The sequence below is a fragment of the Chiloscyllium punctatum genome, chromosome 8, assembly GCF_047496795.1.
Source record: "Chiloscyllium punctatum isolate Juve2018m chromosome 8, sChiPun1.3, whole genome shotgun sequence".
NCBI classification, from domain to species: domain Eukaryota; kingdom Metazoa; phylum Chordata; class Chondrichthyes; order Orectolobiformes; family Hemiscylliidae; genus Chiloscyllium; species Chiloscyllium punctatum.
Genome location: NC_092746.1, coordinates 29,133,086 through 29,160,232, shown reverse-complemented (window position 1 = coordinate 29,160,232; position 27,147 = coordinate 29,133,086). Strand labels below are relative to the sequence as shown.

The window sequence follows — 27,147 nt, the reverse complement described above, 5'->3', positions numbered from 1 at the left end:
TTCATCGGAGGAATATTTGTAAATTTCTTTTTCTCCTGTTGCACCCTGGTAAAGGAACATCACTTAGTATTTTTGAGGTGAGAATTGTATTATGAAAGGGTACATAAAATGCTGGTCTAAATTAAGTTTAAGTATTGTTAATTTAGTATTGAGCAAGAAAATTAATCAGTTTCTTTTGTTCTTGCAGGTGGTCTGGATTCCATAGAATATTATGATATTAAAATGAATGATTGGAAAATGGTGTCAACAATGCCCTGGAAAGGGGTAACAGTTAAATGTGCGGCAGTAGGCCCCATAATCTATGTCTTGGCTGGTTTCCAAGGTGTAGGCCGCTTGGGTCACATTTTGGAGTATAACACTGAGACTGACAAATGGACAACTAATTCTAAGGTCCGTGCTTTCCCTGTAACCAGTTGTCTTATCTGTGTTGTGGACACTTGCGGTGCAAATGAAGAAAAAGTTGAAACTTGAAGTAATTGAAGCTGCAGAATAATGTATGTTCTGTCCATTTTGTGCTGACTTAAACTGGTATTTCAAGAGCTTTCTAACTCCAAAGCCCTTTGAGATGTCTTGGAGATGATATTTGGAATTATTTTGACAGTTATTTAAGAAAAAGGCTGCATTACAGAATTTTTGTTTTAGAAATTGTTGGGAGTATTTGGATATTTCTGGGACTTGCTATAGAAACAAATTTTGTATCTTATTTTTAATTTTAACAAATGTAGAAATTACTGTTCTCTGTATTAGTAAAGAAATAAGGTGTTTTTCAGACATCAAATCATAGAATGTAACAGCACAGGAACAGACCATTTAGCTTATCAAGTCTGCAAGAGTGATTTTCTCCATACAAGTCACCAAGCTAATCTGTAGCAGTTCATTTCCATTTACTACTTTTTGTTCTAGCCCAAATTATCATCTTCATTTTGCACAGCATTTATAGAAAATGTTTCAACAACATTCTTCTGGACACTATTCAAAAGTAGCTATGAACTTATTTAAATGGGTTAACATCTCTGCTAAAATGGCACAAAGGAATGGTATATAAGACAGTCGTAGTAGAAACTGGAAACAGTAAAAGCGATAAAATGCAGATGCAAGAGGTTTGAAATTAAAACAAATGCTACATAAACTCAGCAGCATCTGTGGTGAGAGAATCAAAGTTAATGTTTTGAATCCAATGATTCCTCTTCTGAACTGGAAGAATCTCTCCACAGATCCTGTCAGACCTGCTGAGTATCTCCAGAACATTATTGTTGCCAATTAGAAAAGCAACTTTAATGTTATAGTCTCCTCTAGATAAACAAGGATTTTCCATTGACATTTTGAAGAAAACTGTTCAAAATGTGCATATTGAATGTTGAAAGTTATTTTGTACGGTGAGAATGTACATTGTAACCAGACTGTACAAGTGTTAATTTTAGTTATGTACTGAAAAGGAGAATGTGGCGCTCTCATATAGGAAAAATATATAGAGTGATGTGTACCAAATCTGTACATGATTGTTGTCACATACATTGAGATACAGTTAAAAATGTTGTTTTAGGAGGTACATTGAAAATTCTGATAATAGTGGGGAAGAAGCTGTTCTCAAATCTCTTTGTACGTATTCAAACTTTTACATCTTCTGCCCAACAGAAGAGGGAGGAAGAGACTATAACTGGGGTGGGAGGGGTCTTTGATTATGTTGGTTGCTTTCCCGAGGCAGTGGGAAGTATAGATTGAGTCAATGGATGGAAGGCTAGTTTGCGTGATGGGCTGTGTTCACAACTCTGTAGTTTCTTGTGGTCTTGGGAAGAGCAGTTGACATACCATGCTGTGATGCTTCTAGATAGGGTATGATAAATATTGAAGCTATCTAGGTGACATATCCACAATTGGCATAATTTTGATTGTGTGAAAGATGAGGATTGAACTTATAATCTTTAATATTTTTTCAACTTGTATTAATTTTCCTAAATCCTAGAAGAGACTGTCATACAGTCCTGTGATGTTGTATTCAGTTGTCTTTTGTAGAATCCTACCATTCTCATTCAATGGACTTAATGCATTATGCTTCATTTACATGGTTTACATTTGTCTGCTTAACTGAAAAGTAGTAGTAATTCATTGCCCATTCCATGAGGTTTGGTTTCAAAATCCAGTGAAAAGTCATGAAAGTACCCTTTTTTTCTGCCACAAATATTAACTGAACTGAGCTTGGGTGATTTTGAATCCCAAACTTTGTGTACAATTTTAAGACATATAGAGGCATTCAGTCTGTACATCAACCTAAAATGCTTATTTAATTGAGATAGTAAAATTTTCATTTTCACTGCATTATCTTTATTGAATCTCAATGGCATTTTTAGAAAGTCTGTAATATGAGTGTAACTAAGTTGCATTACTTAATATTTTTAATTAAGAAACTCACTAATACTGATATTCTGCCATTATAATTCACTAAATACATTTTTCAACCTTTAAAACTGAATTGAATAATATTTTTGCAGCCTCAGTATGGTTGCTGTTTTTGTATGGGTATCCCAGTAACCTAACCCCATCAGTAGCGAGTGGACTAGTGCCTTTCAATCTAACCTGGCCTCAGACCTCATCTGAAATATATTATAAAGTTTTGGGCACAGACTCTCAGGAAATATAAATTGGCTTTGGAGTGGGTACAGCACAGATTCACCAGAATATTAGAGTTGAAATGGTTAATTTATTAAGATAGATTGATCTAAGTTAGTTGTTTTTAAATGATAGTGGGAAATTGCAGAACAAAGGTGCTTTTAAATTAGTGATTTATTTAAGAGATTAAATCAGAAAGCAGTTTTCTACATAAGTATTAGAAATTTAAATTATTATTGTCCCAAGATATTGGGCATGCTAGATAAATTAAATATCTCAAAAATATCAATAAAATTTTACTAGGCAGATGTTTAAGGACTGTGGAACAAAGACAAGAAAATGGAATTGAGGTATAGATCAGACATGATGTAATAGAATGGTAAACTAGCATCAAGTGGCTGAATGGCATTATTAGAGTACCCTTCTGCTGAATGAGACTTTTTTTTTTAAACAGAATTATTCTCTGATTTTTCTTGATGTTAGTAAATTGCTTTATTGGTATGTAAGAACTGTTTAAACTAACATCTTGTATTTCAGTGCCAAGCATCTCTTGCCCTATTTACACCACCAAGTACTTAGATCCTAAGTTATCTTTTAGCTTCAGCACTTGAAGGAAAACAAGCAATGGAAGGTAAATGCCAGTTCCTAAAAACTATTTAGGAGTAATAGCAATATACTTAGTCTCAAATGATTAGGGAGATTATTCCTTGGGAGATGTTAGTATTTATAATTCCATTTTTCTCCCTTTAAAGTCTTCTCTAGCATATAGTTATGTTAACTATGGCATTCAATACCAACACTGTACAACATTAGCTCAATTTAAATGGTTTAAAGATATTCAGTATGTGAAAATCAGAAATATACATTTATACAAAAGCAATGCTTTACAGATTCTGGATGTAATAGTAATAAAACTAGAATGCAGCAGGACAGACAGCATGTTTTGGAGAGAGATTATTTCTCATCAGTCCTTCAAATATTTTCTCTTAAATTTAAATTCTCTTAAATTCTTTTGTCTCCTGTTCAGCTAATTAGCTATTGTCAAGCAGATTCAGTTCTCCTCTCTCAGAAATGTGAATTGATTTTCTGTCTCATTTAACCAGTTTATGGGGAAAAATAAATCAGGTGAGTTCCTGATGACGAGGATTTTTTGTAGAAAACCTGAATCTGATAGTCACATAACTTGTTAAACATATATTCATTAAAAACTCTGAATCTTGTCTAAAACATTGATTTAGAATAGATCCAAGTGATTACTCCATATTAAAGACAGGTTATTCAAATTGTGCCTCTGGATTTGAAGAATGTCTTCCAAAGTTTTAAATGCTTTACCTCAGAAGAAATTCTAGAACAAACCATAAAGTGTTTACTTTTAGCATATTGTAGCTTCAGTTCAATTGAGTTTTTTATCCTGTGGTTTACCATTGTCCATTGTGTTTTGTATCATTCATTACAGTCCTGCAACATTTCTTCAGGTAATTAGCAGGACAGTCTGTTGCTTTGGATTAGGACATTAGGAGCTTTGGCATAGGTTTTGGGTAGCTTCATATAATTGTTGATTTTTCCACTAGCCTATTCAAAGTGCCTTGCAAAGATGCATGGCTAAGATTGGAGCATGCCCTGTAGATATCAAATATGGACCTGTACTTTATATTCAGTATTTTGAAAAAAAAGGGGCAAGGAAGTTTTATTTTGCTTTTAAAGAAAGTATTTTAATTTCATGTAATCGGGACATTTTGTTCTATAAGGTGATGTTTTTGTTGCAGTCACAATATTGGCATTTGTATGGGCATTAGTATGAATTGATTATGGTATATAAGTCAACCTTTGAAACCTCAAAAAACTCCTTCCAAAAGTCGAGGTCACCTTATATGCCAGGTATAAATGTTAGGATTCTTCACTGAAAATTATCTTCGGTTTTCATTCATTTTGCTGGAGGACCCATTTTGGTTCGTCATTTGTAGTATACTCTGAGTGTGTTTTAAATGCCCACACACTGACTCTTGGTAACATGGTCCATGCACTCATTTTTGAGGTGAGTAAGTATGCATTATTGAAGGGAAAATTGCAAGTACAGTACTTCGGAGAAAAGGGGATTCATACACAGAGCATATGCCTAAACATGACAACTAGGTTGTTTCATATGCCATGTCCTATGATACCTTAAGGGAAAGTTGAGGTCCTGTGTGTATCAGTTCTCTATATTGGAAATACCTGATTAATTTGATCTAATTTACTTGAGGCAAATTTATGGTTTGTTCTCAATTACAATAGTAATTTATCAACTAGAAGTAAGTTAGTTTCTAATGTTAAAATGTTCCTTTGGTACAGTGCACCTTAATTAAAATTATCTTGTATGTAATTCAGTTGCTTTAATAAACCAGTTTTATTTTTAAATTACAATCTGCTTCATGTTAGTTTTGTTGACTCACCTGTCTCATTGACAATATCCAATAATGTTTTCTGAGCTGTTCTGAGGGAAGGTCACTAGACCGAAACTGAGTTCTCTTCACAAATGCTGACTGACCTGCTGAGCTTCTCCATCAATTTCTGTTTTTATTTCTGATTTCCAGCATCTGCTGTTCTTTCGGTTTTTATCCCAGCAGGTCTGGCAGTATCTGTGGAGAGGAAGCAAAATCAGTGTTTTGGATCTAGTGACTCTTCAGAACTGATTGGAGTTGGGAAAAGGTGGTTTCTAGCATCCACAGTTCTTTATTATTCAATAATTTGTGATTTTTCAGTTGTCAGATCAATACAATATACCCTACAAATGGCAGTTCCTGACCTGAGAGTCTCAACTGTTAAGGCCAGGCACTGGTCAAAGGTCTTCAGTTTGTTACAATTTCAAATGGATTAGGCCCAATTGGTTATGTTTCCAGGTGAGAAGTGATGAACTGGCTCCCTTTCTTGACTCAACTGACCCTCAGTAGGTCACAACAAGGTTAATTTTAAAAAGGATCCTTCTCCTCATGGATAGATTTTCATACTCCAAAAGTTTTCATAAGGAACAATTTAAACAGGTTTTTCTGAGTCAAAATAATTGTATTATTCACTATTACGTACTAAAACATTAGAAAACTCTATTTGTACACAGATTAGAAATGTGAGGTGAGTCTAAGAAGTAAAAAAAAACATTTAATCTTTGGGTTGCCTGTGATAAATGGATTTTGAAATGTTGCAGCCATAAAGATGGATGGTGATTGATTAATTGGAGACTCTAGTTCTAGTTAGCTGAAAGGAGTTTGTCCAATTTCCTTCCACAGTGACTTTGTTGACTTGCTTTCAGAAAGAAAAACTGTTTTTAGCTGCACGCATGGAGTGTTTAGTGGATCTTTTCAGTTGTGTACCATCATAGCAGACAGTGAAACACAAGTACCAAGGTAGTTCACAAGCATGTCTAGCACCAGACATACCTAGTTTCGCAGTGTATCTTCTAATCACTTTATGTATTCTTGGAAGGATAAAACACACATCTTTCATCCAGAAATGCCTTTCTTTCAACTCATACCATGTCTGCAGTTAGGGACATAATCCACAGGTTTTCTGCTGAGAAGGCACAATTTGCTCCTTATCGTCTCTGTAGCCACAGGACATCACATTACAGTTGTTTGTCTTTCTTTTGAAGTGTTGCTGTCTGAAGTTCCCTTGACTCTGTTCAGGTGTGATATCCTTTGCTTCCTCTCAGGACAGTGTAATCTGCACAAGGATGTTACAGACAGGCATTGAATTTACATACTTGTCATTTTTGGCTTGTACATCTCTTTTTTTAAAAAAAACCCACTCGGCATTCTTAAAATTTCAATACATCCACGAGTAATTCTGGCATAAGGTCCATTTTCACAAGCTCCAATAAGATCAGAGAGCGAGTTTATAGAATTGCAAGCTGCCTTTTCTCCAGGCAGCAATACTGACTGTGGGAGGAGGCTACTCAATCCAAAGATATGACAGGACAGCCTGAGACCCATTGGCTAAGCTCCGCTAAACAGTAAGGGTCAGATAGCGAGGCCAAAGCACTACCTAATCTCAGATAATCTTTTAGCAGCAAGTGCTGAGCAGGCCTGTGATGTTTATGTGCTGACTGGTTACAGGTAGAGACTGGCAACTGTGAGTGATGGATAGTGGGCAGGGGAATATGTATGGATGTTGTTTATGTTAGAATGCATTTAATAAAGTCCCACATAAGGGATTGTTAACAGAAGTAGAAGCCCATGGAAGTAAGGGCAAAACACTGACATGGTTGTGAAATAGATTAAGTGGCATGCAACAGGAAGTATGGATAATGGGTCAGTACTGAAAATGGCTGGATGTGAAGAGTGTGGTCCCACAAGGATGTGTTAGGGCTTCAGTTATTCATTATTTATTAACAACTGAGATAATGGCACAAAAAGTCACATTCAAATATGCTGATGACACAAAGTTTGGCAGCATTGCAGACAGTGTTGATGAAAACAAAATTACAAAGGGATATTGAGAGACTGGATAAATGGGCAAAACTGGCAGATGGTTTTCAAAGTTAGCAACTGTGAGATTATCCATTTTGGACCAATCAAGTATAGATAAAGGTATTTTCTAGATGATATGAAGTTAAATACAGTGTATGTCCAAAGAGACTTGAAGGTTCAGGTACACTGACCTTTTGAAGTGCCATGTACAGGTGCAAAAAGTAATCAAGAAAGCTACTGGAATGCTGAGCCATGTATCTAGAGGACTGCGAAAAAATATGCTGCAGCTATTCAAAATCGTGGTTAGACCCCACTTGGGAGTGCAGTCAGTTCTGCTATAATGTGATAGTTGCATTCTTGTGCAACTTTGTGTTATAAGAAAATCGCGTAATGGCAGCACCATTTAAACTAAAGGGGCCAGAATTGCGTCACAACCAATACACGCTTTAAAAGTCTGTGCTCCAGACAATGCCCCTCAATTGGTCAGTTGTGTTATAGTGAGTTTGCATTAACAAAACTTGTGTTTGAGCAGAATGATCTGTATTGTGAACAGACCTGGGCAACACACCTTAGAAAGGATTGCAGGTTTGCAAGAATGATATATGGACTTCCAAGGTTAAGTTATGAGGAGAGATTATACAAATTAGACCTGTGTTCTCTTCTAATTTAGAAGATAAAAGGTGATCTGATCGAAGTCTTCAAGATATTAACAGGAGAAGACAAGGTAAGTCAAGATAAACTATTTCCACTGGTTGGAGATACTAGAACTAGGGGGCGTAGTCAAAACATTAAGCCCAGACCATTCAAGAAATGTTAGGAAGCACTTTTACACAGAAAGGATGGTAGAGTCTGGAACACTTCCACAAACAGTATTTGATGCTATGTCAGTTGCTGATTTTTAAATCTGAGAAAGCAAGACTTTTTGTTCAGCATAGATATTTAGGCATATGGGTAAAGGTAGGCATAAAGACAAAGGCAGATATATGGGGTTAGCTCACAGATGAGTCATGATCTCATTGAATGAATGGTAGAACACGCTCCTATAGAAGAATACAGTGCAGAACAGGCCCTTCGGTCCTTGATGTTGCGTCAACCTATGAACTATTCTCAGCTTGTCCCCGACACTATCCCAAAGTCATCCATGTGCTTATCTAAGGATTGTTTAAATCTCCTTAATGTGGCTGAGTTGACTACCTTAGCAGGGAGGGCATTCCACGCCCTTATCACTCTCTGTGTAAAGAACCTGCTTCTGACATCTGTCTTAAATCTATCACCCCTCAATTTATAGTTATGCCCCCTCGTACATGCTGACGTCATCATCCTAGGAAAAAGATTTTCACTGTCTACCCTATCTAATCCTCTGATCATCTTGTATGTCTCTATCAAATCCCCTCTTAGCCACTTTCTTGCCAATGAAAACAGGTTCAAGTCTCTCAGCCTTTCCTCATAAGACCTTCCCTCAAGACCAGGCAACATCTTGGTAAATCTCCTCTGCACCTTTTCGAATGCTTCGACATCCTTTCCAAAATATGGGGACCAGAACTGTGCACAATATTCCAAGTGTGGCCGCACCAGCGTTTTGTATAGTTGCAGCATGATATTGCGGCCCCTCTACGAATGAAACCTAACACAGTGTATGCCTTCTTAACAGTACTATCCACCTGGGTGGCAACTTTCAGGGATCTATGTACATGGACTTCAAGATCCCTCTGCACATCCACACTACTAAGAATCTTTCCATCAACCCAGTACTCTGCCTTCCTGTTATTCTTCCCAAAGTGCATCACCTCACATTTAGCTGCATTGAACTTCATTTGCCACCTCTCAGCCCAATTCTGCAGTTTATCCAAGTCCCCTCGCAACCTGTAACATTCTTCCAAACTGTCCACTACTCCACTGACTTTAGTGTCATCTGCAAATTTACTAATCCATCAACCTATGCCTGCATCTAAGTCATTTATAAAAATGACAAACAGCAGTGGTCCCAAAACATCCTTGTGGCACACCATTAGTAACCGGACTCCAGGCTGAATATTTTCTATCAACCACCACTCGCTTACCTACTTTCAGAGAGCCAGTTTCTAATCCAAACTGCTAAATCACCCTCCATTCAATGCCTCTGCATTTTCTCTAACAGCCTACCATGTGGAACCTTATCAAAGACTTTACTGAAGTCCTTGTATACCACGTCAACTGCCCTACCCTCATCTACATGTTTGGTCACCTTCTCAAAAAACTCAAATGAAGTTTGTGAGACACGACCTGCCCTTGACGAAACCACGTTGACTATCTGAAATCAAATTGTTGCTTGCAAGATCATTATAAATCCTATAATCCTTTCCAAAACCTTTTCTACAACAGAAGTAAGACTCACTGGTCTATAATTACCTGGGTCATCTCTACTGCCTTTCTTGAACAAGGGCACAACATTTGCAATCCTCCAGTCCTCTGGTACCAAACCTGTAGACAATGATGACTCAAATATCAAAGCCAAAGGCTCTGCTATCTCCTCCCTAGCTTCCCAGAGAATCCTCGGATAAATCCCATCCGGCCCAGGGGACTTGTCTACATTCACTCCTAGAATTGATAACACCTGTTCGTAACTAACCTCTATCCTTTCTAGTCTAAAATCTTGTACCTCGTTCTTCTCCTCTACAATATTCTCCTTTTTCTTAGTGAAAACTGATGAGAAATGTTCATTTAGCACCTCTCCTACCTTCACAGGATCCACACTCAACTTCCCACTTCTGTCTTTGATTGGCCCTTTTCCTACCCTAATCATCCTTTTTATTCCTCACATACCTATAGAGAGCTTTAGGGTTCTCCTTTATTCTATTTGCTAAAGACTGCTTGTGTCTTCTCTTTGCTCTTTAACTCTCTTTTTAAATCCTTCCTAGCTGATCTGTAACACTCTATCTCACTATCTCTGTAACACTAACATCAGCCTCCTTCTTCTTCATAACAAGAGATGCAATTTCTGTTGTAAACCACGGTTCCCTTACCTTATCACTTCCTCCCTGCCTGACAGGGACATACCTATCAAGGACACGCAATATCTGTTCCTTAAACCAGCTTCACATTTCCATTGTCTGCATCCTCTGCATTTTGCTACCCCATTCTATGCATCCTAATTCTTGCCTAATTGCATTATAATTGCCCTTGCCCCATCAATAACTCTTGACCTGTGGCAAGTACATATCCCTTTCCATCACTAAACTAAATGTAACTGAATTATGGTCACTCTCTCCAAAGTGCTCACCTACAACTAAATCAAACCAAGCACCAGATCCAGGGTGACCTCCCCTCTTGTTGGCCCTTCGACATACTGTGTCAGGAAACCGTCCTGTACACATTGGACAAAAACTGATCCATCCAACATACTAGAGTTATAGCATTTCCAGTCAATGCTGGGGAAGTTAAAGTCACCCATAATGACCACCCTATTCCTTTCACTCCTACCCAGAATGATTTTGCTAATCCTCTCTTCCACCTCCTGACAAGTTCAGAATGCTGGCTAAGCCAGGAAGATAGTATCAAATTTAAGTATTTCTGTTCCAATTAGCCTGTTGTAGAGGCTCTTTATTCCAGATTTGCAACTCCTCTAAATTTACACGACTAGTGTAAACAGATTAGTGTGTGGGGGAAGACAGGTTGATTATGGGGTGTGGGGGCAGAGAGAAAGAGAACTAATTTCTTTCGGTGTGTGATATGATTACAATGTCTGGGAAATGGGATGATTGCATTGTGCAGTAATGGGGAGAGAAAGGGTTCTTACTTGAATCTTTTGTCTCTAAGGAATATGGAGAGCTTGATGGAAACTTGCAGCATACGTAAAGGAACGTTGTTACGAAGTATATTGCTTAGTATTTATGATTTATTGAATATTCTATATGCAAGTGTCATTATATACTAAAAGTACGTTATTGCTGTTTGCTGGTGTGTGGGGTCAAATAAATGTTCAGGTGTTAATATTTGGTTACGTTAATAAAAGAGCTTGGGAAACGTTGCCCTGCTGAGCAGTAATTCCAATTATTTTATGATCATTTGTGTTCCTGAATTCCCCTATAGTTTTCTCCCAACCCCCACTACACATTGACAGATAGAAACCCCTGACATTCACCCATACCTATTGACATAGAGACACAAACACACCTGGCCACACGCGTACACAATCCCTGCCCCAATGCGCGCACGCTCACCACACCCCCCACCCCCAACTCTCCGCGCGTGCGCATTGACATACCCCCCTCGTTGACTGATTGACAGACAGACAGACTCTGACGTGTTTACAGTCACTCATCTCCATTGCTTTTAACTCCATGATGGCGTCATACAGCTGGGCCCTGCCGGCGGCGGGAAGCCGCTGAAGTTTTGAAATTTAAACCGACAAAACCAACCGACCGGGCACAGGAAGGGGAGTGTTATCGCATCAATCATATCACTCGGGGATTGGCGTTGAGGAAGTTGGTGATCACGCGGCTCTGTTTCTCTCTCTCTCTCTCTCTCCCCCACCCCGTCATAGCGAGCGCCGCGGTCCACATCCCGGTGTAGGGGAGAGGCCCGTGCCCGTGCGCGCGGCGAGCGGAGTGTCCGTCCCGGGGGTGGCGGGGAACCTGCCTTGAGCTCTCTCCGACGCCGCACGATGCCGATCTGCAAGTATTTCCAGGAAGGTCGCTGCCGCTTCGGGGACAGTTGTTGGAACGAACACCCGAGAGGCGCCGGGCGAGGACAACACACAGCAGGTATTGTGTGTCAATAAATTGAGAGACTTGCATTTCTGCTGTTATATTTGTGCTGAGAAATTTCATTTTTTTTTCAAATACACGGTACTAAATGTTTTATCTTTTTAGTCATATTTTAGAATTCATTTTCATTAACTGTATTTGCAGCAAAATGTTTTAATGCTCCATTTCCCAGTGGTTCTCTCAATGGTGCAAGGTTAGCTTGTAGATACGTCTTGAGTGAACTAGTTAAGAAATTCCCAAACTGCAAGCCCCATATTTAGGTTTGAAAACCGATGTGATCCCTCAGCGAGTGCTCTAAGAGTGAAGTACTCGAGCTGTAAGTGTAGGGGTCTGTTAAGAAGAGTACAGTTTTTATAGCTCTGAGAAATCCATGGCAGCCGTTGCTGCCTTGCATCTTCAGACTCCACAATTTCAGCTCTCATCCCACTTGGGACCCAACCCCCAGTTTGGGAAGCCCTGACATTAACCTTAAAGAATGTCTTTTTAAAACGTTATTCCTGAACTCATTACATCTAATACTTTCAAAAATGTTGTATTTACAAGTTTTTTTTAAGTTCAGTGTCATCTACGTGAATATTCAAATATTACATTGCCAGCATTTCTTTTCTTTAAAGTGTCTCATTAGATATTCGGTGATGAAAATGCATCCACTGTTTTGCTGCCTCATGCTGTATTTATAGCCTACAGAGGAAACTGGGGAAATCCATTCCAAAAACATCAATCTAATTATATCCAACCATCAACATTTTACAAACCGGCACCGTGGGGAGGAGGTGGCAGGGATGTTGATAGAAGAGGATTTGGAGGTGCAGAAACTGGGAAAAAAACAGCTCCAAGCTCTGGAGGCTTTCTGCAGAATAGATTTACTACTCTTTCTGGTGATGATCAAAATCGTGATGCGGAAAACCTATTGTGAGTGCAATATTTTAATGCATGATTTAGTTTAAGTATCAAGGTGATAAATTTATCAAGAGCTTTTGACATGAACTGTCACAGTCAAATATGCATAGTGTGTGAGCGATAGTTGAAGGTATGGTTGAATGGCAGCACCTTGATCAAGTATAGAAGTAAAAAGGCAAAGAAATTTAGAAAGGTAGTTTTGAATCAAGGGCTAATCAACATCTGCCAGTTCAACAAAGATGAACTGTTGAGATTTGGACAGTAGGATGTAATCGTAGAGGAATGATCCAAAGGAAGACAAGAGTAGGTGTGAACTGACATAGGTAGTTCTTCTATAATGTGCTGGTTGCTTTCTTGTACAATCCTGCATTATAGATAAATCACACTTTAGAAAAAGCATTTGAAATGTTGACAAAGTAATCATGTTACAGTAAACACATTTTAAAACTTTGCACTTTAGAGACAGTGTTCCCAATTCGTCGATCATTTTACAGCGAATTCACGTTAACAAAACATGTATTATAGCAGAACATGTTGAACCATAGGGTCCGTTACCATGCTCTGTTGCTAAACAAAGAGACCTTGGAGTGCAGGTTCGTAGCTCCTTGAAAGTGGAGTCTCAAGTAGATAGGATAGTGAAGAAGGCGTTCGGTATGCTTTCCTTTATTGGTCAGAGTATTGAGTACAGGAGTTGGGAGGTCATGTTGCGGCTGTACAGGATATTGGTTAGGCCACTGTTGGAAGATTGCATGCAATTCTGGTCTCCTTCCTATCGTAAAGATGTTGTGAAACTTGAAAGGGTTCAGAAAAGATTTACAAGGATGTTGCCAGGGTTGGAGGATTTGAGATATAGAGAGAGGCTGAACAAACTGGGGCTGTTTTCCCTGGAGCGTCGGAAGATGAGGGGTGACCTTATAGACGTTTACAAAATTGAGGGGCATGGGTAGGATAAATAGACAAAGTCTTTTCCCTGGGATTGGGGACTAGAGGGCATAGGTTTAGGGTGAGAGGGGAAAGATATAAAACAGACCTAAGGGTCAACATTTTCACACAGAGGTGGTACGTGTATGGAATGAGCTGCCAGAGGATGTGGTACAATTGGAACATTTAAGAGGCATTTGGATGGGTATATGAATAGGAACGGTTTGGAGGGATATGGGCCAGGTGCTGGCAGGTGGGACTAGATTGGGTTGGGATATCTGGTTGGCATGGGCCGAAGAGTCTGTTTCCATGCTGTACATCTCTATGACTCTATTAGGTTGCAGTAGGTTGTGGATGTGTTCAAAGAGGGGTCCTATGGGACTTGAAACATTAACTCTGTTTCTGTCTCGACAGATGCTGTCAGATCTACTGAATTGTCTCCAGCACGTGATGATTTTTATTATAGTAGTTCCACATGCTAGAAGTTCTGTAGAAGTTCTTTACGGTCTTGATAATAGGTGGTTTTGGTGATAGGTAGGATATGGAAATTGAAGTGGAATTCAAGATCTTCCAAAACACCAAAGTTGTGCACTGAGGGACCTAGTTTGATTGAAGAGAAGTTAAATCGAAGACTAAGGTTGAAATTATTGGTTGTTTTCCAATCAGGTTGGATTCAGGTTTGCCAACGTTAACTTCAAGAAAACTCCCTTAATAGTGTCATACTTTGATATGCCAATGCAGCTGTTTGTGAATGGTCAACTGTTTAATTGTGTGAAATTAAGGAGCTGTGAAACACAGCCTTGGGAGGAAAAGAAATTTGGGCAATGAATCAACACTACTGTGAAGTATTTGCGGTTTTATGTAATACTGCTGGGAAGTAAATGTGGGATACTCTGGTCTTTGCTTCCAATTACCAAGTGAGGCGTGGAAAAGATTGTTAGGCATTTTAATATGAAGAAAATTGTGGTTTAGCAAAGTACCACTCTTTGAAAATCAATTTCATAGCTTATTTCCTTCTTTAAGAATTTTGTAACTCATTACAGGAACATGTTTGTGATGATATTTAAGGATGACTCCATAGTCGTTACTAATAATTTTTGTGTAAATGTGTGTAAAGTCTTATTATTTTTTCAATTTTGTTTTGCAGGGAAATAGTAAGAAAAGACATTGAAGCATGGGAAATCTCTGGCCAGTGGTTATTTTCCTGTTACTCTGTTGCCAAGGAATATGCATGTGTCTCAGGTACAAAACTGGTTCTGCTTCTGTGCCATTTTTCTAGAATCAGATTATCCCAACATATTTTTACCATTTAAATTCTACCTTAGAATTTTATTTCAAGAAAGAGAAAACAATATCCAAACAACAGACTGAAGAGTTATAGTAAAATCTTATTGATGGAATAAAATTCACAAAAGATAATTCATCAGGTATGTCTAATCTTACTGAAAAATATATGATGGCGCAGTGTGTGTTTTGTTTCTCTATAGGTCTTGTGGACATCTCCCCAGAAGAATTGCGATTGGAATATTATAACAGTAAAGCAGGAGGCAGCTTGTCAAATTATGTAAGAACTGTATGCTTTTGAAGTCATTTTTACGAATATGAAGTGGAAGCGTTGGACTAATCAGTCGTGTTAGCTGATGCACTTTTGAGTGTTGTTTCTGCCGCCTCTTGTGGTAAGGCAAAATGGTGACTTCTGATCCTGAATCTATGTTCTTTGCAGAGGTAGTTGTCTACTTCTTAGGTAAGTTTTCTAGCATGTAGATTCCTGTCACTCTTTCATTCCTGTCAATGAAAGAACCTCATTGATAACATCTTTTGATGGTTGCCGAAGCTAAAGTGAGAATGGTGTAACCTAGAATGGGTTTATGGACGAGATGATACTTTGCAGTCAAGCAAAGATGGAAATACTCTTGTCATGTGAGATGTCACTGATTCACAAGGTGTAGCTGTTGCTGTCTGAGCCAACGTTTACTGACTATCCCTCATTGCCCTTGAGAAAGTTTGTGGTGAGTTGCTGCCTTGAATGACTAAAGTCCAGTATTGAAAGTAGACTGACAGTATCATTAGGGAGGGCATTCCAGGATTTTGACCCATTGACAGTGAAGGGATGATAATCTATTTCCCAGTTTGGATGGTGAGTGACTTGGAAGGGAACTTGCAAGTGGTGGTGTTCCTGTGTATCTGATTCTCATGTCCTTCTGGACGGTACTCGTCAGGATTTTGGAAAGTGCTGTCTAAGCCACGTTGGTGAATTTCTGCAGTGCATCTTGTAGATAGTGCACACTGCAGCTACTGAGCAACAATGGTGGAAGGAGTAGATGCTTGTGGGTGTGCTCCTAATCAAAATGGCTGCTTTGTCCTGGATGCTGGTAAGCGTCTTAAACGTTTTCAAGCAAGTGGAGAATATTTCTTAAGCTTTCTGACTTGTGTCTTGCAGATGGTGAATAGGCTTTGGGAAGTTAGAAGAAAAGTTACTTGCTGCAGGACTCCTAGCCTCTGGCCTGCTCTTATAGCCCGAGTACTTATGTGGCTGGTCCAGTTCAGTTGCTGGTCAGTGGTAACCCCCAGGAAGTTGATAGCAGGGAATTTAGTGATGGTGATGCTATTGAATGTCGATTGTTAGTTTGTCTTTTTGAAGATGGTTGTTGGTACTTTAGCATAAATGTTATTTGCCACTTGCAAGTCCAAGCCTGGTTATTGTCCATGTCATGTTGCATTTGAACATGGGCTGCTTTAGTATCTAAAGAGCTTTAAGTGATGTTAAACATTGGTGCAGTTGTCAGTGAGCTTCCCCACTTCTGACCTTATGATGAATGGAAGGTCATGGATGAAGCAGCTGAGGATGATTGGACCTAGGACACTGCCCTGAGGAACTTCTGCAGAGATGTTCTTGGAGCTGTGATGACTGACCCCCAACAACCACAACCATCTTCTTTTATGTCAGATATGACTTTAATCAGCAAACAATTTTCTCTCTGATTCCCTTTGACTCCAGTTTTGTGAGAGCACTTTGATGGCACACTCTCAAATTCAACTTTGATGTCAAGAGCAGTCACTCTTACCCTACCTGTGCAATCCAGCTGTTTTGTCAATGTTTGAAGTAAGGCTGTAATGACATCAGGAGCTGAGGGACCTAAACATTGTTAGTGAGCAGATTATTGCTAAGCCAAGTGCTGTTTGTTAGCACTGATACCTTGCATCATTTTACTGATATTCAAGAATGAACTGATGGGACAGTAATTGGCAGATTGGATTTGTCCTGTTTTCTTTTAGTGTACAGGACATACTTGGGCAATTTTCTGCATTATTGGATAGATGCTAGTGTTGTAGCTGTATTGTAACATGCAGGATGGGGGCGTGTCAAGTTCTGGAGAGTTATAGAGTGCATAGTTTTTACAGTATTCAGTGCATCAAGCATTTATTAATATCCCAAGAAGTGAATTGAATTGGCTGTAGACTGGCATCTTAATGCTGGAAACCTCTGGAGAAGGCCAAAATGGATTATCCACTCAGAACTTTGGACTGAAGATAGTTGCAAGTGCTTCAACCTTATCTTTTGCATCAATGTGCTAGGCTCCACAATTATTGAAGATGGCGCTGTTTATGAATTATCCTCCACCGTTCATGACCAGCTATGGCAGGACTGTAGAGTTTATATCTGACCTTTTCATTGTAGAATCGATTAGCTCTGACTTTCACTTCCTGCTTATTCTGTTTGGTTCACAATTAGTCCTGTTTTGTAACTTCACAAGGTTGACTTTTTTTTAGCTATTTCTGGTGCTAATTCTGGCATGTCCTCTTTCACTCTTCATTAATTCAGAAAAATGTTATGGTAGAGTAGGAATATGCTGACCTGTGAGGGCGTAGATTGCATTGAACTACAATTTGGCTGCCACTGAGTGCCCACAGCACCTCATAGATGCCCAATTTTGATTTACTACCTATCCCATTTAGCACAGTGATAGTTTCACAGCATGTGGTAGGGTAGTCTAATGTCCTTTCAATATTTTAGTGGTTCACTAATGTCTTTTTGGGAAGAAAATCTGCCAGCCTAACCTGGTCTGGTTGACATGTCACACCAGTCCCACAGCAATGTGGTTGACTCTCAAGTGCCCTCTGGAAAATTGGGGATGAGCAATAAATACTGGCCTGGCCACTGACATCCGTATTCCGTGAATTAATAAAAAATATCTTCTCTCTGTGAAGACTGGACTTCATATCCACAAGTTGAATTCACTTGCTTTGGTGGGGTTCAAGCCCACGACTGTGGTTGCGAGTCCAACAATGATACCAGAAGGCTATTGCCTCCCCTTTCTTTTCCAGTATATTTAATTGATACATTGACTTAACAATAGGGAGTGGTACATCGACCCAACATTTTCTAAACTTTGGCATATGCACCATAATTTTAGCAATTACTATGCAAATCTTGCTTGGAGCTGTTACTAACTTCTCCAATTCATCTTTTATTCTAATTAGAGTACATTCCATTGACCTAAGAGTTAAAGTAAGGACACACTGACATTCCACAAATTGTGAGCATGTTTGTATAGGTGCTTTAGTTCCCTTAATGTTTCAGTGTAGAGAATGTGGTCCTGGAAAAGCACAATCAGTCAGGCAGCATCCTTGGATGCTTCCTGACTGCTCCTTGGATGCTGCTTGATGAGCTGTGCTTTTCCAGCGCCACACTATTGAATCTGATCTCCAGCATCTGCACTCCTTACTTTCTCCTCCCTGTAAAATGTTTTAATAAACCTGAATCTAAACTTATTTTAATCTGAGCTATTCCTTTTTGGAATGCTTGTTAGTTTCGTTGTGCATGATCTATGAACTAAGGCTTTGCGTGACACCTATGCTGTTAATGATTTAGAAACAGAATAATTTACTTTATTTTCATGGATTGCAAGAGCATAAATGGAGCAAAACAATCCAATATTGAATTTTAAGTTCTTGAAATCTCTGGTTAGCAGTTGCCTTGAATGAGAACTGAAGGTCATGCATCCAAAATATTTAGAATAACATGCTGACTGAGAGCAAATAGACTTAATGCTCTCAGCTATATGTCCATCAAATTACTTTTTTTGAAACAATAATTCTTAATTAAAGTAAAAATAATTCAAATGTTTCTTCTTTAGTAGCAACAAGACATAGGAACAGGAGTAGGCCATTCAGCCTCTCAATCCTGTTCTGCCTGCCATTCATCAAGGTCATGGCTGATCTGTGTTCTAACTCCATATACCTGCTTTTGGCCCATATTTCTCAATATCTTTGCTTAACAAAAATATATCTATCTCAGGTTTAAATTTGACAAATGATCTAGTATGAACTGCCATTTGTGAAGTGGGTTACAAACCTCTAACACCTTTTGTGTGCAGAGGTGCTCCCTAATATCTTTCCTGAATGACCCTAATTGGCCCCGAGCTCTAGAATCCCCATCTCTATCATCCAGTCCATTCTTGTTAATATCTTGAAGACTGATCAGATCACCCCTCAAACTTCTAAGTTCTAGAGAAAACAGACATAACCTTATATAATCTGTCTTCATAACTTAACTCCTGAAATGTAGCTATCATTATTGTAGACCTAATTGTATTCCTTTCAAGACCCATATATCTTCCCTAAGATGTGGTGCCGAGATCTGTTTGGAGTACTCCAATTGGGATCTAACCAGGTTTTATAGCTGCCGCATAACTTTTGCATCCTTAAATTCCAGTCCTTTAGATTTAAAGACCAGCATTGTTAATTACTGAATCTGAACAATTACATTAAGTACATGTTAGTTGTAATGTTAATTTCTAATTGTTAGTCTGAAATATTTTTTTAAATTGTTGTATTTTGTTGTAGGCTGACTCCATTAGGCAGTTATCAAATCAACAGAAGAACAGAATGCTTGAAATTAAGAAACCAAATTCATCTGTAAGAAGTTCAATGGTAAGCTGTAATTGGGAAAAGACTGAAAATGTGTATGTAAAATAAATGGTAATTTGTATTTGTGTCATTTTAAAATGTTCCAGTAGGCTTAGATTTTGCAGCTGTTATCCTCACCCTATTTATAAAGTAAATCAAAGCAACTTCTGGCATCTGTGCCTGTACAATTGAACATAGAAATCAGGAAATTACTGTCTGCATTACACTGTTCCTCCTCCACTCTGACATAGGTGCAAAAGCATAAATTTGTGGTACTCCCCTACTAGATACTCACTATTCCAAAAAAGGTTAGAAGTCCATATAATTGCTTTTAAATTTATAACAGCATTGTCAATCTTAACTGCTATTAAACAATCACAGTGACAGTGAAAATTAACTTTTACCTGTCTTGCCCTTTAAGATATTAAAAATAATATTGTATTTCCAAAATTCATTACCTCTTGAAGGGTCACTGAACCCAAACGTTAACTCTGCTTTTTCTCCACAGATGCTAACCTGGTGAGTTTCTCCAGCAATCTTTTTTTATTTAGTTTCAGACTTCCAGTATCCATAGTTCTTTGTTTTTATTTTTACTTTACCTTTTTTTTTGTCTCTTACCTCTCTCTTAATTCCATCTAGCCATCTTAATTTTATTTTCTGTAACTAATTTTACATTGAATTATTTCTTCTAACTTGGGATGTCTGCTTGTCTCAGTGAAGATTTGTCAATCTGATCATGGATTCACATACTTGCCTAACCCCTCATGTTCATCCCAGGTTCCCTGTAAAAAGGGCTGTGTTGCTTTGATTAACAATTACTAATTCCAGTGCAAAAGCTCACAAAGTGAATAGCATTGAGCAATGTGCATCTTTCATTCACTGCTAATCATAACGTGTGTCATTGTGCTTATATAATACGTTACCAGACCTTTAAAAAAGAACTGTATGACATAAAGTTAATATCTTTAAAATAGTGTCTCTGTTATCTAGGCAAATGCAGTCACTGTTTTATAGACATGCAAATTGAGAACACAAGTAGGTTACTTGTCTCCTTGAATCTGTTCTACTTCTCAGTTAGATCATATCTGATTCAATTTTGTTTTGAATTCCATCCAACCCTAAGAGCCTTTGACTTGTATGTCTACCGATTATCATCATCTTCCTTAATTTAATGGCCAGACAAAGGTAGAGAAGGACGGAAATTGGAAGTAAAGATAATTAATTTTTTCCAATTCCAAACGAAAGCAAAAGCAGCACTGGTGCAATCATTGCAATCAGAAGAAGAGTTCTGGGAGAGGGGCAGATTAGGGCTCTAAAAAGGAATGTTTATCTGCTCCACAAAGCAACAGGAACCATCTGGGTACCATGGCCAGACTTTTGACTTGGAGAATGTGAAATGTGTTTAAGAAAAGAATGAGCTCAGCCAGGCAATGGAGAAGTGCGGATGAGGACTATTCAGATCTACTAGCAAAGAAGAACTGAAGAGTCTTCTGGACATTGATGGGGGAGTGGATGTGTAGAGAGATTGTAAGTCCAAGACAAAGAGAAGGCAACGGAGGCCAAAAAACTGGGAATTGTGGAACTGGCATAAAGCATCACAAAAGTAGCTGGGAAGAGATTGAACAAGGGAGGAAAAAGTCAAAATGGAAAGAAATAAGTTCAGTGGAGCAGGAACAGACTGAAACAATGGGTCTACCAGTGCAGCCCTGTTTGTGGATTTTGGGAAGGTGGTAGAAGCTGACCGCAGGATTAAGGTCTATAAGATGGGCAACTGTGGAGGAAAAAACTCCAGAGCAGGTGAAGTCAGTGATAACCCTGGAAACAAGTTTAATTTTCATTGTTAGGGCCATGGTCCTGGGGGAAAAAAAGACATTCAAAACTTGGTACTCAGGCTCTGCAAGGTAGAGGACCAGACCACAACCCACTCTTGTCAGGAGGTTTGATATCAAAATCTTGAGTTAGACCTGAGAAGAGAGTGCAGCATGTTTTAGAGGCAGACAGGTTAGAATGGGTGAAGAAAGCTGAGAAATGAAGGTGGTGCATGTCACATCAACACCAGCTCACCAGCTGACTGGTTACAGATTGGGCACACTATATCTCCTAGCAGAAATTGGTCTTTGCAGGGCCCAGCTGAAGCAATATTTCTTTCTTAAATTTTATTTTTTTTGCTGAGAGCTGAAATAGAAGCGAGGGGCAAGAGGGGTCAGCTAAAGAAGTGCCTGGTAGGGGTGTGCTGTTTTACACAATTCCAGGGTCATTTAACGTGTTTTTAAGAGTGTAGGCACGTTGGAGCTGCTGGACAGTAGAAAACTCACCTCCAATTAATTCATTTTATTCTATTCTGGTAATGACATAATGTCTCAATATTATTGTCATTACTAATCCTAGCAATTAGTTTTTGTTGAATTACAAGCAGAAGTAAACTTTCTAATACTTGAACTGAACTGATCAGCAACAGGTTTAGTCCCACTGCACATTTAAAGGTGTTTTTTTAATAAATTGATTCTTCTTTGTACATGATATATGTGTGTACAAGTAATTATACTTCATATCAAAGCAATTGATACTGGCTGAATTCTTCTAATTTTTGGGGGGGGTATTGTAAGTAATTCCCTTTTCTGTGGAAAAAAATTTTTTAACCTCTTAAAAATTGCACTGAAATCAAAAACTTTCCATAATGATTAAATGTAATTTTGACTGTTTGATGATTAGAACATTGAATACCAAGTTGTTGTTCCAAATTTGAAACATAGTTCTCTCTAACTCTCTGCTGTTTCACATCAAGACGTAACCATCGTTGTTGTGTAATGGAATATGTTTTTGCTTTTCTCATATATTGACTGCACCTAGATCTGATGTTGCATGGAACACATGCAGAGTTAAACTATGTCTACCGTTTAGTGACTCTGCTGTAATGCCATCATTAAAAGAAGTTGCCCAATTATCATATGTTATCCCAAACTCAGCAGGTCTGGCAGCATCTGTGGAGAGAAAGCAAAGTTAATATTTTGGGTCTAGTGGCCTTTCTTCAAAAGAAGCCTTCTGTAGAAGAGTCAGTAGAACCGAAATGTTAACCCTGCTTTCTCTTCACAGATTCTGCCAAACGTGCTGATTTTCTCCAGCAATTTCTATTTTTGTTTCAGATTTCCAGTATCTGCAATTTTTAAAATCATATTATATCTGTCATCACATGACCTTTCACCGTTTTTAGTCTTGTGCTGAACTGCTCATTCATTGGAAGTGAGCTTCATGTCTGATCTTTAAACTGACATTATTCTTAGAATTTGATTAATCAAGCAGTTAATAGATTATTCCCTTTATTGTTGCTTTGTTACTAACTTGTGTACTTTTTTTATAACTCTTCGTTAGTAATGTACCTGTCTGGATTGAAAATTATTTGAATTGCTGCCAAAAGTTCAGGGTTACAACACAAATGGAGTCTATTATCATGATTTATTTTATTTGGGGACTTCAAAACTATAACCTTTATTTTCCTTCTCTGTTTCTCCAGAGTGCTGAATTGAGAAAGCCAAACCAACAGAAACCTGCAACAGGATTTGGTGGAATGCAAACTTCAACCTTTGGCTCATCTGGTAACTGTTGATGTGCAATTACAATATAGATGTCTTAAATGTACTTCTGTAAAGTAGAATTTTTTTTCTAATCTCTGAAAAATGATGTACCATTTTGTGGACTGTCAGCTGTTAAAATGCTAGAAGATTGATCTCTGGTTGCCAAGCTGACATTTTAATCTGCTTTTCCTAAAATTTTAGGAAATTTGTACTTTAAAGTATTGAGTTTCAGTTAAACCTTTGAGGAATGCAACAAATAAAAGTATAATGTAATGCTGGGGGCACTTGGGGTCACGTAGAGGTGTTTTGAGAATCTGTGCTGTCAGGTGTCGATAAGTAATAAAGGAGAGATGCCTCTAGTGTGTAGTATAAAACTTGCTCTTGACTCTGAGCTGTGTCACTCCTGATGGGTCAAGATGATCATGACAAATTTAAGTCAAGCTATTATAATTCATCTATAATTCCTTAATATAGTTATTAGCGTGCATTAGTTGGAAATTTGTTTGCACAAGAAAGGGTCTTCGTATCAATTTATACACTAGTGCCACAAAGCTTAACAGTTCTAATACAAGTAAACTAATTTACAATGTAAATTCTATTCTATATTTCCAACTAAATAGCAGACGATTTAGCCCATCTCTAATATGGCAGTGCTGCAAGTTACTAATTTAGTTCTTTTTCCTGTATTTGTTTCAGAAATTACCAATTCAAACATCGAGCTGTCTTTTCTCAATACCACTTTTACATTAAAATTTTATCATTTAACTTTTTTGCTACTGTAGACTAAGTTACTCATCTCAGTGCTGTACTGATATGATTACTTCACTGTTTGAATGGTTCTTAATCATTTAAGATATTTAGACTAATTTTTAGACTAATTGCGTACTACTGTTGAAATAAATAAAACCCCTGGAATTTTCATTTCCAAAGTTTCCCAAGTCAATTTTTATGAGGCCTGTAACACTTATGAATAGGTTTTAAGTGAAGCAGTTGAGTTCATATTTGATTTTGAGATCTGTCTCCCTGGTGGCTTACTGAAATAACATGACTCACTTAGGTTTTGTTTCTTTTCTAAGGCTTTGCCTCCAGCTCTGTAAGCAGCAGCTCATTTAGCTTCAAACCTAGTGTTGGATTTGGCAATACCACAACAACATCACGGTTTGGAAATTCTTCAGCACCTCTGTCAGGATTTGAAACCAAACGAGCCTCTTCCTCTGTGTTTGGAAATACGTCAACGTTTGCACTTCCCGCTTCCACACCAGCTTCAGCCCCTGGTGCATTTGGTGGTTCTGCTACCAGCTCAGCTGCAAGTGCTGCAGTGTTTGGAAGTTCTACTCCTTTTGGAAGCAACTCAACAATGGGATCTTCTGGTTTTGGGGGTTCTGCATCTGCCCAAGCACCAACATCCTCTGCGTTTGGGAGCACTGTAACAGTAACAACAACAACAACAACAAATGTTTTTGGAGGAAATGTAATTGCACCAGCAAATAGTTTTGGGAGCAAAGGAACAACAACAACAACAACAGCAACAACAAATGTTTTTGGGAGCACAGCAGCATCAGTATCTCAGTCCCAAAGCATTCCTGTTGGCAATAATTCAGTTAACGGAAATGATAAGTTGTATACACCTCGGACAGAACTCTCAGCAGATGACTTACAAGAATTTGAAGCAAAGAAGTTCACTCTAGGAAGGATCCCTTTAAGGCCACCACCAATTGAACTTCTAAATGTGTAAATTCTACAAAATATAATTACATTGATTACTTGCCATGATACTTCATTATGCACTAGAAATTATGTTTTTTGAATTTATTTTAATTCTTGGTAGATCTGCTATAATCAGTAATATAGGGAATTTAACTTTGTAGTAATTTATTGGATTGATTATAATTTCTTTCTCTCATTCACAAATCTGTCAACATCATCACTCTTTTTGCAAAAGTTGGAATAAACCCACCTGCAATTATTTCTGTATTGGAATTATGTGCTGCCCTTAGGGAGGTGCGCAGACTGATAAGTGGTTCATTTGCACCAGTGACTAGGGGGAAGAAAATTAATATATTAACAACAAATGGATGCTGGAAGCACTGTAACTTCAAGCTGTAATTTGCAAGATGCTGAACTTGACTGTAAGCAGAAAACATTGATATCCCTTAATTAGCTTAATAAAGTCAGAATTACTCTTGAATGACCTTTAGGATAAATTATTTCAACTTAACAGGCAAGATTTGTATGCAGTACACAACTTAACTGTCTTTTTTAAAAAAGCTTAAATGCACTGTACATTTTTACTTTAAGGTTTATTTAACTATCTACAGTGCCAATTGTAATTGTTCTAAAATGAATTTGTATTTAACAAAAATACATTATTTTAAATTTCATGTATAAATATGCACATCAGGAGTGTTTCCATTTTGATGCGTCCTAGGAGTAGATTGTCTACTTGTCCCCAATAAGATGTATACTGTGATTTGCCTGAGTTAACCTTTATATGTGAAAACCTGATAATCATCTATTCCCACAATTATTGTATTTTGTACCTTTTTAAGCCTTATAATTGTGAACTTGTCCATTCTAGTGACTCCAATTATTATTTTAGTGCTGACTTTGAATCTACATTTTAGAAGGGAAAACCAAGTTATTTAACACATTGTCAGGAAGTCTCAAATCTCTTCACAATCAATAAATTACTAATGGTAAATGGTGTATGAGTTTTCACCTATTGTATGCGGGTAGCCTTTTTTTGCTTGTTTGCTGCTTTTAATATTTTTATGTGAAATATTTAGCAAATCACATTAAAGTGCCAAATACAGAATTATATGGTGCCTGTATTTATTGCTGTGGTAGAAATATTTATGAATTGGCCATTTTTTTGAATAGTTTCAGATGAATGACTTGGAGAGGAGAAGTGCAAATATTCTTCATTCACCCTTCACAACATGATGGAAAAAAAGTCTGTAATCATGTTGTTCACTTTGCTTTTAAAAAGGCTACAAATTTTCTGGTTTTAAATATTCGTTAGTCAACCTGTTTCTCCCTCATGAGCAGAAGAAAATACCTACCACTTCCAAGGAATTACTTGTGCATTTAAGGATGTCCTTGTTCCTCTGTTCTTTTTTTAAAAATTATTTTCTCCTATTTGCAATACCATACATTTTCATTCTACATACACAGTCAATTTCTCTACATCATCTTGAAGGATTTTAAAGTTAGTTTGGCCATTTGCCAAACTAACAAGTACTTAGGTTTGCCTACAAAGGACAAATGATAACAGAATATGGTAAATGTGCTGCCAAAGTCAGAAGCTGCGATAGAGGTATCCTTCATCTTCATAAAATAGATTTTGGCTATGCCTACAAGGAAATTTCAGGCTTAAAACAAGGAGAAAACCTTAAAATTCTCCTTTTTGTACATTTCCCTGCATGGTTCAGAGACCTGAACAATAAATAAAGAAAATAGAGGCCTTTCAAATGTAGATGATAAGATGTCTTAGGATCTGTATATGGAACTTTACATATACAAGTTGAAAAATGAAAAGAAAATATTAGTATTTAGAAATTTTGATTCTAGAGGGCAAAGTGGAGGGTAACAGGTGAGAGATCATCATAAATGTATTCAAACAGCAGAATACTGCAGGTGCTGAATTGAAACAATACTAGGAAAAATAGCCAAACTAGTGCAGAGAGAGGATCAGAATTAACGTTTGAGTGATTGGATATCCGAGTTGGTTCAAGACATGCAATGAAGGCTCAAGTCGGGTGAGTATTATGAAGCACAACCACAGATCTGGTAGTAATAGTTGCAAGCAGAAGATGCAAGAGCCAAAATGGCTGTTTAATTTAATTAAGTTTAGTTGTTTGCTCCATCTATCATTTTACATCTATCACACATGCATCAGAACAGGTGAACCCAACTGCAGTCCTGCTGCTTCATTGCGACTTCCAAATGCTTGTATTTTCATATCTGGTCTTGAGTGCAATGCTTTATTTAATGCTTCTATGCACACGACATCTGCATTTCATTTTTCCATTCTACCTTCAAATTATAAAA

The 27,147-nt window shown here is 37.9% G+C and overlaps 2 protein-coding genes and 1 long non-coding RNA gene across 3 annotated transcripts in view; 2 read left to right on the top strand and 1 right to left on the bottom strand.

The window, feature by feature from the left end:
- Positions 1-5,010, top strand: part of klhl7 (kelch-like family member 7) — a 33,604-nt gene extending 28,594 nt beyond the window's left edge. Inside the window, exon 11 of the mRNA XM_072575308.1 lies at positions 188-5,010. Coding sequence (XP_072431409.1) covers positions 188-471 — 284 coding nt within the window. The 3' untranslated portion in view covers positions 472-5,010. The remainder of the gene's footprint in view (positions 1-187) is intronic.
- LOC140480443 (uncharacterized) lies at positions 4,985-11,359 on the bottom strand. Its single transcript, XR_011961294.1, has 3 exons — positions 11,293-11,359; positions 6,116-6,303; positions 4,985-5,225 (listed from the first exon to the last, which is right to left on the bottom strand). It is a non-coding gene; the product is annotated as an uncharacterized lncRNA (long non-coding RNA).
- LOC140480441 (nucleoporin NUP42-like) lies at positions 11,358-25,915 on the top strand. Its single transcript, XM_072575310.1, has 7 exons — positions 11,358-11,791; positions 12,475-12,706; positions 14,763-14,857; positions 15,103-15,179; positions 19,463-19,549; positions 23,037-23,118; positions 24,174-25,915. The coding sequence occupies exons 1-7, from the start codon at positions 11,692-11,694 to the stop codon at positions 24,830-24,832; spliced, it is 1,332 nt and encodes a 443-aa protein (XP_072431411.1). The 5' UTR covers positions 11,358-11,691; the 3' UTR covers positions 24,833-25,915.
- The last annotated feature ends 1,232 nt before the right edge of the window (positions 25,916-27,147 follow it).

Coding starts and splice junctions, on each gene's coding strand:
- LOC140480441 (XM_072575310.1), top strand. CDS start 11,692: ATGCCGATCTGCAAGTATTTCCAGGAAGGTCGCTGCCGCTTCGGGGAC. Junction 14,858..15,102: donor GGAATATGCATGTGTCTCAG/GTACAAAACTGG, acceptor GTTTCTCTATAG/GTCTTGTGGACATCTCCCCA. Junction 23,119..24,173: donor TTCAACCTTTGGCTCATCTG/GTAACTGTTGAT, acceptor TTCTTTTCTAAG/GCTTTGCCTCCAGCTCTGTA.